This window comes from Benincasa hispida, chromosome 2, assembly GCF_027475165.1.
Source record: "Benincasa hispida cultivar pf3 chromosome 2, pf3_genome.v1.1, whole genome shotgun sequence".
Taxonomy (NCBI): Eukaryota; Viridiplantae; Streptophyta; class Magnoliopsida; order Cucurbitales; family Cucurbitaceae; genus Benincasa; species Benincasa hispida.
Window position 1 is genome coordinate 29,846,650 of NC_143479.1, and position 14,112 is coordinate 29,860,761.

Genomic DNA, 14,112 nt, shown 5'->3' on the forward strand with positions numbered 1-14,112 from the left:
CTGTTCACCTTCCACACCTTCTAAACTATTATCTGAACTACTGCCGCTCTTTGAACTACTAGAGCTCTCTGAACTCTCGGTGTTAGAGTGTGCTTGTCTTACGATCCATCTATCAATTGGGGTGTCCCGAAACTTCTTCTCAACATCGGACATGACAAGACCCTATTTGACTTTTGTCTGCATTAAGGAACCAAGTAAGATGGTTAGTGTGCATTTAACAACCCAATAAACATACTATGGCTAGATAGATTACACTTACATTTTGAGACTAAAAAATGTCTCTCTCGAGTGTTTTGAATGACACCGGGTGGGAGTATGACCACCGTAATATATGAGGCACAACTACCTTGCTCATTCGAGTGGCAACGTTCCCTGCTATTGACGATAGGATCTCGTACGTCCACACCTAAATCCAAACTACTCAAGTTTATAACTATGTTAATGTTAAACCAAAGATAAAGTTAAGTTAAGGAACATCTACCTGGAATGCTTGGGGAAATCCACGGAGCGAGTACTTCACAACATAATTTTTATTTCCCCTCACCTTCTCCTTGTATAAACCAACCTTATCGTTTAGTGTAGTCTTCAGGGCGTTGAGTGTCCTCTGCCAAATAATTGTACCTCAGTCAAGATTGTTGTAGTAATCTATGTCTTCAACATCGTCAAATAGAGTACGATCAACAACATTTTTTTACTTTTTTTTACCCATCATTGTAATCTCTGTGTAATATTACTAGGGTAATTTTAACAACATCATCGTCATTTTCAAATACCAAATTTTTGTATTCTTCTTCAAGTAAATTCAAGTGGAATGCGTCTAAGGTCGATTAATTACCAAAGTACCTTGTAAAAAGTTCTTGTGAGGACTCCTCACTCTGTACAACTCGTGTAGAAGACCGCAAACTAGTGATCAATAAAAAGTTGTCCTTCGAAAATGTGACGACCTTTTCTCTAACAAAGAAACTAATCGAGTTCACTCCTGACTTCTTCACTTCCCTCAATAACATATGGTGGATTAGTGGGTTGTTGAATACAAGTTCAGTGTCTACAAAGCGACCAAAAACTGTTTTCTTGAACATCTCTAACTGCCTTCCGGTAAGCTTCTCCTTTACAATCTTGTTGGCATTGGCAACGTGGGCCAGACACGTTACTTGCCTGGGAAACCTATCAACTTCACGAATTTTCAAAGATTTTGACATCTTAAAGTACTCTTGCATTATATGAACATTCAATTTATCAGTTAACAGGTTCGTACTAAAAAATCACTAACAAAACATACTGTTAAAGTTTTGCTCTCGCTAATCTCGCTCTCGCTAATCTCGCTCTCTCTAATCTCACTCTCTCTAATCTTCCTCTCACTAATCTCGCTCTCTCTTATCTCGCTCTAGCCCATCTCGCTCTCGCAAAACTCGTCCACTACCTTGTCTGACTCTAACTATATCTTCTTCGTCCTCAACCAATGCAGAACATATCGAAACCCAAAATAAAAAACAGACGTGGCCGATTAAACCTCGAAACCAGTTATGAACGTGACGACTGATTAAACGAAACTAACCTAAATAGATGCAACACAACATGCAAGACAAAAATTAAATTCACTAATCTAGTAGAGAGCTTCGATTACGACAGTAGAGAATTTCGATAATGATAGTAGATGGATGATGGTTTTGCAGAGCGAGATTGAACGACACTTGCACGAGAATTTTGAGCATGGGACGATCGTTGAGTTTGAGTATGCGAGTATCGTATAGACTAGAGAGACATTTTTGTAATCTCATATCTTGATGACGTAAGTAGAGGGTCAACTGACAGTTCTTTAAAAAAAAGGAGTCGTTTGACCTTATGGACCAAAATATTATTAGCTCATTGGCCCAAATTTCCCCACCATTAACACATCGAGCACCCCGACTTTGCCAAAATGCAGATCTCACCAACAGCATTCCATTCTTTATCAAATTTACGAACCAACGTCAACCTATTTTAGTCATTAGAATTTAAAACACCATCAAAGTTGAAATCCTCGCTTCACATTTCACTTCTTTATATTATTGAGAAAAGTAAAACTATTTCAAAAGAAGAAAAGCAGTGGATTACTTGTCAGAAATGTGGGCTGCTTCATCCCCATTTTGAAGTGAAGGAAAACGACTGTCACAAATCCACTCTGTTTCTATTTATAAAACTAAAGCCCGAGCTTCCAGATTCTCTGTTGACTTCCAAAATTACCACTCACGAGAAAGTAATCAATCAAAATCATCCCTTCTATGTCAATTGTTAAGCTTTGAATGAATCAAGTTCTTCGCCAGTCCACTCATTCAATAAACTCAAACCCCAACACAGCGAAAAGGATCCTATCCACAGAACTTTGAAGACAAAAGTGTGGGTCTATTAGAGCCAGAAAGACGAGTCAGGGTCCACTTGAATGATAATGAGAGAACGTGGGTGGCGTTCTTAGCCGCTCGAGGTTCTTTTCATGTTGGGTAATTTGCACCATCATAAGTCCCCACCGGCTTCAAGATTAAACAAAACCCCAAAGAAAAAAGAAACAATAAATTATTGGGTTTTCTTTCTGAGTTTTTTTGGTCGTCTTTGTGGAGGTTTTTATTTCTTTGGTGACATTCTTTCTCCCTGTTGTTGTACTGTACTCGATGAACAGTTAACTTCATTGAAGATGAACATTAATCCAAACATCCCATGGCCTTTTATGTCAAAGGGTAGGGCCGTTTCTTCTATTTAGACTACCCATTTCTTCGTTGGCTCTGTAATTTTGTTAAAGTTGAAGCTTTATTGCGTGGACGAACAGGCGCCGTTGCTTCTTCAACCTTGGTCCTCGCTGACCCCTTTCTGCAATTTCCTCCCTCTGTTTTAGGTCGGTGACAGTCTGAGCTCATGGTTTTTGGAGTGTTTCAGACACTTTCTTTTATCTCTGTTTTCTGATTTTTCCCTTCCCGGTTTTCTTTCTTGATTTTTAAGTTTTCGTGATTTCTCATAGTGTCCGGATTGACTGATACCATTTATCAGCCCCTTTTCAGTTGTATTCTTTTTGGGTTTAAAGGGATTCCGTTTTGGATAATAAATTGATGGGTTTCTTCTTTGTTGTTCTTTTGCTGTAACGCATTTTTTTAAAAAAAATTTAAACCCAGTAGATCAAGAATGTCGTTTTCATGTTTATCCAAATTCCTCATCGAAATCTTGAAAGTTTCAAGGTCACAAGTTTAATCAGCAGAAAATCTCGGGGTGTACTTTTTGATTCAGTTGTCGACTCTTATTCTATCTTTCCGCTACTATGGTTGAGTCTTCTAAAAGATAAGGTATGTGCAGAATCTGAAAGATATTCTCGCCCTCTTTTTCTCCATTTTCCGGCATTCTCTCCACAATCCCAGCACTGGGTGTTCGTAAAAATTTTGATTCTGAAGATTGAGCTGAAGAATTGTTCGTCTTGCATTTTGCCCGCCAGTGGGTTAGTTTAAGCTTGCGGTGTGGTGAAGTGTGATTATATTCGTGGTGCGACTGTCAGTGATTCGTACACAGATTAATGAGCTTCGGCGCGTGAACCTGATGAATTTTGCGGCAATTCTTGTGACGCGCTCTATTTCATTTCCTTATTTACTCTAATGGGTTGCGTTTATTCGAGGGTTTGTATTGGTGAGGCTACAACTCCAAGATCTTCGAGAATTGCCGAAACCCATAATGCCAAAACCGCCACTGAAATCGATACAATCTCTTCTTCGTCTTCTGATAGCCGAGAAGGCGAAACCGGTGACCAACTAAATCGATTGAATTCAAACAACAGAGATTCAGACGTTGGAATCACGAGACTCTCGAGAGTTTCGTCTCAGTTCTTGCCCGCCGAGGGGTCTCGAACCGTCAAAGTTCCTTCTGGAAACTTCGAATTGCGATATTCGTTTCTTTCTCAAAGAGGGTATTATCCCGATGCCCTTGATAAGGCGAATCAAGACAGTTTTTGCATCCACACCCCATTTGGAAACAACCCAGATGACCATTTCTTTGGGGTTTTCGATGGGCATGGAGAATTCGGAGCACAGTGCTCGCAGTTTGTTAAACGGAAGCTATGTGAAAATTTGCTTAGGAATAGTAGGTTTCACAGTGATGCAGTTGAGGCTTGTCATGCGGCCTATTTATCAACTAATTCTCAGTTACACGCAGATATCTTGGATGATAGCATGAGTGGTACTACTGCCATTACTGTTTTAGTTAGAGGTAGGACTATATATGTTGCCAATTCGGGTGATTCGAGAGCGGTTATAGCAGAGCGGAGAGGGAAGGAAGTTGTGGCTGTTGACCTCTCGATCGACCAAACTCCATTTCGAACTGATGAACTCGAACGTGTTAAGCTTTGTGGTGCCAGAGTTCTTACACTCGATCAGATTGAGGGGCTGAAGAACCCTGATGTTCAGTGCTGGGGTACTGAAGAAGGAGATGATGGTGATCCTCCTAGGCTTTGGGTGCCTAATGGGATGTACCCTGGCACTGCTTTCACAAGAAGTATTGGCGACTCAATTGCTGAGACTATTGGAGTTGTTGCTACACCTGAAATTGTTGTTCTGGAGCTGACACCAGATCATCCTTTCTTTGTTGTTGCTAGTGATGGGGTATTCGAGTTTCTTTCAAGCCAAACCGTGGTCGACATGGTAATGTACTCTATGATATGTTTGATGTACTTCATATCGTGTTTGTTTTTTGTCCAAAGCAAGTGATATTGGTGGCTATTCCGTGATTGATTATTGTTTAAAGAACTAGTGAATGATAAAGCTTACTTGTACATAATGTGGAATTTCTTTCATGTTTCTCCATCTGCTTCCCCCTAATGCTCCGCTATTTTCTGTCAATCTTCCAGGTTTCTAAATATAAAGATCCCCGTGATGCTTGTGCTGCAATTGTGGCCGAGTCTTACAGACTTTGGCTTCAATTTGAGACTCGAACAGATGATATTACTATTCTCGTGGTGCATATTAATGGGCTAACCAGTGTACAAGGACTTTCCTTATCTTTTTTTCATTTGGGTTGAAGTTTTAGAAAGTCATTAGTTACTATAGTTTCTTACATTTAGTTCAACAGATATTTGTTTTATTTGGTTAGACGGTTACTAGTGAATCCACAAGATCCGTTGGAGGTGGTTTTGTTCCATCTGCTATTCCTCAAGTTGTGGAGGTGACAGGATCAGAGTCTCCCTCTACATTTGGCTGGAATAGAAACAACCGTGCAAGGCAAGATTTGTCAAGGGCACGTATCCGTGCTATCGAAAGTTCCCTAGAGAATGGGCAAGTCTGGGTGCCTCCATCTCCAGCTCACAGGAAGTCATGGGAAGAAGAAGTAAGCTCATGTCTTGCTTCTAATATATCTTGATTTTCAAAGAAAATCAGTACAATTTTGTTGATTATCATTTACTTATTTACCCTGAATGAACCTTTGAGGTACTGAGTTTTTGGCTTCCTACTCCTACTCCACAGGCACATATTGAACAAGCATTGCACGACCATTTCCTCTTCAGAAAGCTAACCGATTCTCAGTGCCAAGTTTTATTAGATTGCATGCAGAGAGTTGAGGTCATACCAGGGCAAATTGTAGTCGAACAAGTAGTTTTCTTTCTTTATCTCTTTTTTTCTTCCCTTGTCATGAAAGCCAACTGCCACCCTGAAATCAACTAAATGCATGCAAACGAGAATTTAAGGGCAGCTATTTTTATAGAATGGATTTTACATGTAAGAATGAAGATGCCAATTATTTGTTATATGTGCGGCCTCTGTTGGTTTGTAGGGCGGGGAAGGTGACTGTTTTTATGTGGTTGGCAGTGGAGAATTTGAGGTCTTGGCAACCCAGGTTCAAATCATTTTTCTTTCTTTTGATCCATTATATTCAAGGCATTTTCTTGAGACTTTATGTTGACCAATGATATCATCACGATTACAGGAAGAAAGCCATGGAGAGGTTCCTCGGATTCTGCAACACTATACAGCTGAAAAGCTCTCTTCCTTCGGCGAACTGGCTTTGATGTGGGTTTTCTCTTGTTAACTGCAGCTCGTATTTCATCATATATGGGTAGTAATTATTTTGTTTAACGAGTTTGTTGTGCATATAATGTATATGCAGGTATAACAAACCACTTCAAGCCTCAGTACGTGCTGTGACAAGTGGGACGCTTTGGGCGTTGAAAAGAGAGGACTTTCGTGGAATACTTATATCGGAGTTTTCTAATTTGTCATCTTTGAAATTGCTTCGATCTGTAGACCTTTTGTCGAAGTTAACAATCTTGCAATTGAGTCAAATTGCAGACCGCCTTTCTGAAGTTCACTTCTCAGATGGGGAGCTGATTGTTGATGGGGTAACCTCATTTTACAACAACACATAACTGACAAGTTTTATTTTCTTTACAACTCTTAAAGTATTTATTTTTATTTTTATTTTTTAGACCGAAGGCTTACATGCACTGCACATTATTCAAAAGGGACAAGTGAGGATTACTTTTGATGCGGAGTTAATGAGCAGTTCAAATGTTTACAGCTTCAATTATCCCAGTCAAAAAGAGGACGATGCTGCACAGAGTGGTAACGAGATCTCAACTATTAGGAAAGAGGGAAGTTATTTTGGCGAATGGGCACTTCTTGGTGAGCATATCGGCTTCTTACGTGCAGTTGCTGTGGGAGATGTTGTATGTGGTATTTTAACAAAGGAAAAGTTTGAATCCGTTGTTGGCCCTTTACCAAATCTCTCTCAAGATGATCAAAAGTATAGCATTTGCTTTTGAGTTTATATGGGCTCGCTTTTAACATATTTTTTCTTCAGTCGTACTCTAGTCTGTACACATTGTTTGACTTCATGTAGGGATACATTGTTTGACTTCATGTAGGGCGAAAGAACAATCCTCGAACCCTCTTCATCAGTCTGCCAAAATTATGGATATTTCAGCTCTTTCAAAAGTTGAGCTCTCTGATCTGGTGAGAATACTTTTTGCTGTTTGTGGTTATGTTACTCTATGTTTTCCCCCCTTTTTTCCAGAAATTGACACCTTATGTTGTCTTCTTTGATTGTTTGTCTTTAGGAGTGGAAAATGTGTTTATATTCCACGGAATACAGTGAAATTGGGCTAGTTCGGTTAAGGAACACAGGTTATCTTGTAGTATCTCGTCAATCTTCTTTATAATAATGGCTATGAATGTTCTTCTTTAATGTCTACTTCTCAAGCTGATGGAACTGCCTTGGTGAATTTGAATTTGAAGCAGAAACTATGCTTAGTTTAAAAAGGTTTACAAGACAGAAGGTCAAAAGGCTGGGACTTGAAGCACAAGTTTTGAAGGAGAAAAATCTTATGAAGAGCATCAGTTCTTCAGCTTGCGTGCCGCAACTTCTCTGCACTTGTTTTAATCAATCACATGCTGGCATATTGCTAAAGACATGCCTTGCTTGTCCTTTGTCTTCGATACTTCACGTTCCACTCGATGAATCTTCTGCACGTTTCTTTGCAGCCTCTCTTGTTATGGCACTGGAAGATTTGCACAAGGTTTGATTCTATGGACTTGCTTTCGGTCCCCTTTTCTTCTTCAATTCTAAATCAATTTTCGCCTTGGATTTTGCTGCAATTTTATCTTTCTGTATTCCCTCTTCGTTTGAATTTTCAGCTTGGTGTTCTCCACAGAGGAATCTCCCCTGATGTTCTAATGTTGAATAAAACCGGATACATAAAGGTCTATGCCTTCTCCGATTTTTTTTCCCTACATGAATATATTTTTCAGTCTGTCTTGTTGAATAAAACCGGATACATAAAGGTCTATGCAGTGGGTAGAACCTCACTTATATTTCTTGTATTCCTCTTATTGCAGTTAGTAGACTTCAGATTTGGGAAAAGAACTTTGGGTGAGAGAACATATACTATTTGCGGGACGGCTGACTTTTTAGCACCCGAGATAGTTCAAGGCAATGGTCATGGTTTTGCTGCTGACTGGTAAAAATGCAACTTTGTTTGCACTTGATATGGTCATCTTGAAAATAACTCCCAATGCTTATATAATCATAAATGAGAACATATTCAAGCCATGGTGTATTATGTTGGACTTCGGAACTTTCACTTCACTTGAACTTCCCTAACTATGTTAAAAATGCCCAGGTGGGCACTGGGAGTCTTGATCTATTTCATGCTGAAAGGTGAAATGCCATTTGGATTGTGCCGACAAAGCGAGCTCGATACTTTTTTGAAGATTACAAAAGGACAACTAAGTCTTCCCCAGATTTTCAGTCCTGAAGCAATTGATCTCATCGTCAAGGTAATGCTAGTGATTAACAATCTCCTCTACCCTTTCCCATTCCCACCTGCAGTTACTGACCATATACTTTACTAAGCCAGTCTTATATAGTAATTTTCACCTTTTCTAATAAATAATATGAGCAGTTACTTGAAGTTGATGAGACAAAACGACTTGGAAACGAGAACCAAAACTCTGTTAGAAGTCATCCATGGTTTGATGGCGTTGATTGGAAGGGCATCCATGATGGTACCTTTCCGGTTCCCAAGACAATAACTTCTCGTGTAGCTCAATATTTGGAGAGCTATCCTGAAGATTGCAGTGGTTCTTTAATGAAACCTCCTCAAGATCTTGAAGAACAGGATGCCCCCGAGTGGATCGACGACTGGTAGAAGTACAACACGGACGGATTTTTTCCAGGTGGAGTGTCTTCTGCTGATTGGTTCTTGTTGTTTTCTGTCAACACGAATCAATAATTTGAGAAATCGTTCGACATAATGCAAGTAAGTCGCATTGTATCAAGTTCATAGGAAGATTAGGTTGGTGAATAGATCATACTTTTCCCATTTTTGTCTGTTGAAAATCTGATTCATTGTGAATACAGAGTAGGTATATAATATATGTATGTAAATGAAGTAGAGTTCATTTTTTGCTCTACAGTCAAATGGTTGTCTTGTGGAACCTTCTGTTACAGGCTGCTGATAATAAATCCATCTTCTTTGGCTTTATTGTTGGTTTTCTAGAGTTCATTCAAACTTAATAAATTGTCTCTCCCTTTTGATTTTGTGAAACAACATATTTTCAACTCTCAAGAGACCTCAAGATTGAGTGGAAATGCAGCAAATCTTGATGAAGTGTAGGGTTGCAGGTTTTTGATCTATTAGGGGTACTTGACATGCAAGTATGCATCTTAAACCTAGATTTGTTTATCCTAAAAATAGATCTTGAAGAGTTACGTACTCATTGGTAGCTCTGTTTGGGGTGGAAATTTGTGAAACCTGAATTTATATTATCACTGTGATGCAAGGTTTAAAATCCAAAATAGATTCGATGTATAATTTTGTACGTATTAACAATTTTTCTATAGTATTAAAATTGATTTAGAAGGAATAAAAGCATTAAATGATTTCGACGTCTTATAATCACTCTTGAACATGCCATAAGTGAGTTTACCGAAATCCAACCTATGGACAAACATCCTCCTGGAGTTTGTTTACCTATCACTTGTTATGAAGTCTTCTCTTCTTGTGAAATACATCAATTCAGAATTCTCTAAAATCTACATTTTAGTTTTCACACTTTAATAATTACGTAAATTTGAGTATAGCTATAGCATATCTACATTTTATTTTTTACACTTCAATAATTACGTAATTTTTAGTATAGTATATAGTTTAAGAATTTTGGAGAAGCTTAGATTTAAACATCCACCCTTATAATGGTAGTATTGGATTCTCAACTTTTTATTTTTTAAATTATCATTGGACGTGGTAAGATATATTAAGGCTTAATCCAAAATTTCAATTTCATTGGATTGAAACTTAAATTTGAAATAAAATTTTCTCCAATCTTTTTATGCATTACGAATACACAAAAATAGTTGCACATTCTAAAGCCTACATTTCTGAAATTGGTTAGACGAACTAACACTTTCATGAAACTTTATTCGTAATGGTATCAACTTCACGTTTTTTGTTTCACATTTTCTATTTTCTATTTCTTAAGAATTAGAAACAAAAATATGTTTAATAACTATCTCTGTTTATTGATAATTATTTTTGTTTCTTCTAACTGAAACTTGAAATTTAGAAACAAAAAGCGGGAACGAATATCAAAGAAGTCAGATTTTTTAAAATTAAAAATTGGAAATAAGAAACGATAGCATTATCAAACGGGTTAAATAATTTAATTGTCGTTTTGAAGAAAGTTGTAATTATAAATTCTACCTGTAATTTAATTTCTTTAAATAACAATTGAGACAAACATTGACTTTATTTTAAGTTATTTATTTATTTGTTTATTGTTAGTAAGTGATTAATCTGAAAAGAAACAAAGTAGAAGAGATTCTAATTTCAAGTCGTGTTGAAAAGATGGCAATAAGAATTTCGTGACAGACAAGCAATAAAATACCTTGCATTTAATATTACCAATTTCTCTACGTTCTTTTTATTTAATTCATCATAACTATTATTAAATTTAAATTCAATGACTTGATACGACCATATATCTCTCTTTCATTTTCTCTCTCTAGACATCCTCTCTCTTTAACCCGCGCACAAAATATCCACCGTCAACTGTCGAACGCCAGTTGCACCGCCGCTTTATCTGCGCTGACGACCACATGCCTCAGCCACCACCACCAATCGCCGGATTGTAAGCATTGTGAGTGAGGGTATTGATTAAGGGTTAAAGTGGAGTTCTGGGTTTTTTTCTTGACTTATACTAAATACCCATTATGTTTGGGTCACATATTCGAGCTTTTAAGGAATTTTAAGGTCGAAGCATACTGTCCGGTGTTCCAAAGTTTTATTTTGGCACAGTTTTAGGTGAGTAGTTGATTTGGTCTTCTTTTTGGATTAAGAGTAATCGTGGAAAATCAAGTTATTACACGTGGGTGTTCGCACTTGAATCGATGTTGTTGGTACGACTCTCACTGAAATAAAAATATTTATAAATCACCGAAACCTACATTCTAATAAGTAGCATAAGCGGAAAATACGGGGTCGATCCATAGAGAAGACTTGTTTAATCTTTTCTTAAACTAAGTTCAACTATAAAAGCAATAAAAATAGGGGTTTGATAAAGCAAGAAACATACTTGAAAATCAAAGGATAAAAGATAATTGTATACAAAAGTGGTTCAATCTTATTTCTAGTTCAAGTTAGACATTCAACACAATCTCTATCATCAATTTCTACAAATTAGTCATATAAACAAATTATGCACACAACTACTCGCTTGACTCGACTAGGTTAACCTCTACAAAAGCGGATAGCTAGCAAAATCCAATCAAGAAAGCATTCTAACAATTGATTAAAGTTGGAAAGGCCTAACCATAATCAACCTATATGCCTCTAGTTGATGGAACAAACACATGCGCAACGAAAGAAAAATGGATCTAAAATACTCTAACTAGATTAATTACAAAGATATGCATGCATGCAATAAAACAAGAAAAAGGGGGACAAGAATACAACTTTTGTAGTATTTGAATCTTCTCCAAATCAACTCCAATCTTCTCAAGAACGGTTCGTAGGCCACTACGAGAGTCTTCCCGACTATTCTTTAGCCCTGGACTGGGATGGTGAGATCTGGTGAGCGGCCAATTTGGAGAGGAAAAGGTTAAGAATTTGAGAGAAAATTGAAATGAGATTATCACATAATCTCGTCCAATTTCACTATGGCCAAGAGTTCTTCAAAAAGATTAAACACTCCCTTTAAAAGACCATTACATGCAAACATGCAACTTTGAGTTTGATGAGAATTTGATACTAAAAAATCCACTAACTCAAAGTGGGATTTAGTGAGACAAGTGTTTTCAAATAAAAACAACATTTAGCCATGCAAAGTTGACATTTTCCACTCACAAATGTTGGATCTTTCCACTAATTTGGTCAAAGTTTGACTCTTAAAGTCCAAAGTTAATTGAAAGTCAAAAAGTCAACAATTTGACTTCTATTGCATTTTTTACCTAGTCAACAATTTGACTTTTAATGCAATTTTGATCAATTTCATTTAATTTCAAAATTATTTCTAATCGTCAATTTTAAAATTAAATAAATATTAAATAATTAATTAACAATTTAATTAATTTAATTTAATATTAAATCCAACACTTATCCCAATTTTTATGAATCCCTATTCATAATATTGATATTTAAATCTTATTTAAATAACTTCTATTTTCTCTCTCTTTATGTTTACTTCACAATTAAACATTAGGTTAAATATATTGTATATATTTAACACTTTGCTCCAAAAACCGAATTTGAACACTTCAAATTCGTTCGTCACACTATTCTAAGGTTTATTTCGATATGAGCTAGTAGGGGGACCTAATGGACCTACAGATCATGGTTTCCAACGATCCGAGATTAATTGACTAAACTCTTTATCCTAATTAACCAACATTCGTTAACTACCGGGTCACTTCACAAAAGCCGGGTCACTTCACAAAAGCCTAGTAGTTGCACTCCCCTCACTGTAGATATATTGTATCCACTTGATATAACCATAATCAGTAAGTCAACCATTCACAGGTTGTTCGTAATAACAGTTGGGTCATAAGCTAATTTACCCCCGAGATTACATCTTGTTCCTTAAGTCTCACTGATCCTCTAATGTGTTGGGGTTGATGCCCTAAATCTTGTAGGGTATTGTAGTTTGTAAACACGTGTATGAACATATATTTGTGATGTAATAATATGAGATATTTACTTCACTATTGTCAATGAAATATGAGATATTTTAATTGCATTAACCACAAACCAATAAACTAAGATCCCTGGTTATCGTTGTAACTTAAGCATGTATGTGGAGATATACAAGTGGATCATGCCTTAAGTGATAACCTAAATGGTCTATAGTATATGGATAAAGGAGAAAAACCTTATCCTAGTGACACTATGGATATGACTCACTTTGTAGATGTTACAAGTGTTGTAAAGTGTTACAGATGGTCTGATCCTGATCATTCATGTGGAGACATGCGAGCGGAGGTATCCTATACAAAGGAGTTTGTATAAGACTGGACTACGAAATGTTAAGTCTCGTTATATAATGCCGTTCATGATAGAGACTTTCATTTCACTAGGATGACCATATGTAACATGATCTTAATCCTGAGTGAGTTGGGAACTCCTGCCTATGAGGGAGGTTCTTTGATTTTCATGGGTGCGAGTGGCTAGATTGCTGACTCAAACCTACCACTTTGGGGATTCGTCTGATTGGGGAGTTGGGAACTCAGCTACACAAGATGGAATTCACTAATTCCCTGAAACAGGGGTAAGCAGATAGATTGCCCCTTAAGGGTTGATTTTGGGGCTTGAACAATGTGGCGCCACACACTTTCTCACGGCCCGAGAAGTGTTCACTCATAGTAGGACTATGATGTATTATTCATTAGAGGAATCAGTGACACTTAAGGAGTTAGATGTAACTACAAGGGCAAAATGGTAAATTGGTCCAGCTGTACTTATGAGCGATCTGTGAAGGTTATCGTACTATTGATTGGTTATATCCAATGGACACAAAAATATATTTGTTGTGCGTAGAGTGCAACTATCGATCTATAGTGGAGTGCCCGACAGTTAATGGATGGTGGATATCGTGATTAAAGAGTTTAATCAGTTATTCATGTACTGTTGGAGCTTCAAGCTACGGGTCTATAAGGTCCTCTTGGTAGCTCAATGAATTCGAGTTGAGAATCAATTTTTGGGTTAGTTTGAAGTGTTCAAATTAACAAGAGGAAATTTGATTATATATGATATAATTAAATTGGTTCAATTATATGTGATATAATTGATTTGATGTATTAGATACATTAATTGGAGGAATTGATATAAATATAATTTATATTAAATAAAGGAGAAAAGAACTATAATTTAAATATTACATATGATGTGATATTAAAACTATAGGTTATAAATATAATATGATAAATTAGTTATTATATTTATTTATAATAAAACAATTATATGACAATTGTGGGTGGTTATTCTTTTCTCCATTACCGTGCAAGTGGGAAGTTATTTTCAGTTTTGAATAACTGAAGAATAAAATGAAAAGAGTTTTCATTTTTTGAAGACCGCTTCATTATCGTATTAACTCATTGATCAAGTGAAAGAAAGCTGTACGA

General features: G+C 36.8%; 1 protein-coding gene across 4 annotated transcripts; it reads left to right on the forward strand.

Annotated features, from left to right (window-relative positions):
• The first annotated feature begins 2,291 nt into the window (after nucleotides 1-2,291).
• On the forward strand, nucleotides 2,292-8,983 carry LOC120070921 (protein phosphatase 2C and cyclic nucleotide-binding/kinase domain-containing protein). Of its 4 annotated transcripts, none has more exons than XM_039022828.2 (16): nucleotides 2,579-2,866; nucleotides 3,319-4,649; nucleotides 4,856-4,987; nucleotides 5,098-5,331; nucleotides 5,469-5,594; nucleotides 5,776-5,838; nucleotides 5,929-6,011; nucleotides 6,109-6,340; nucleotides 6,428-6,744; nucleotides 6,866-6,953; nucleotides 7,058-7,124; nucleotides 7,236-7,516; nucleotides 7,635-7,700; nucleotides 7,836-7,957; nucleotides 8,120-8,276; nucleotides 8,402-8,983. In XM_039022828.2, the coding sequence occupies exons 2-16, from the start codon at nucleotides 3,612-3,614 to the stop codon at nucleotides 8,645-8,647; spliced, it is 3,252 nt and encodes a 1,083-aa protein (XP_038878756.1). In that variant the 5' UTR covers nucleotides 2,579-2,866; nucleotides 3,319-3,611; the 3' UTR covers nucleotides 8,648-8,983. The 4 variants fall into 4 exon arrangements, with proteins under 4 accessions (XP_038878760.1, XP_090167403.1, XP_038878756.1 ...); XM_090311278.1 differs by having other exon boundaries at nucleotides 7,239-7,516; XM_039022832.2 differs by having other exon boundaries at nucleotides 2,292-4,649; nucleotides 7,239-7,516.
• The last annotated feature ends 5,129 nt before the right edge of the window (nucleotides 8,984-14,112 follow it).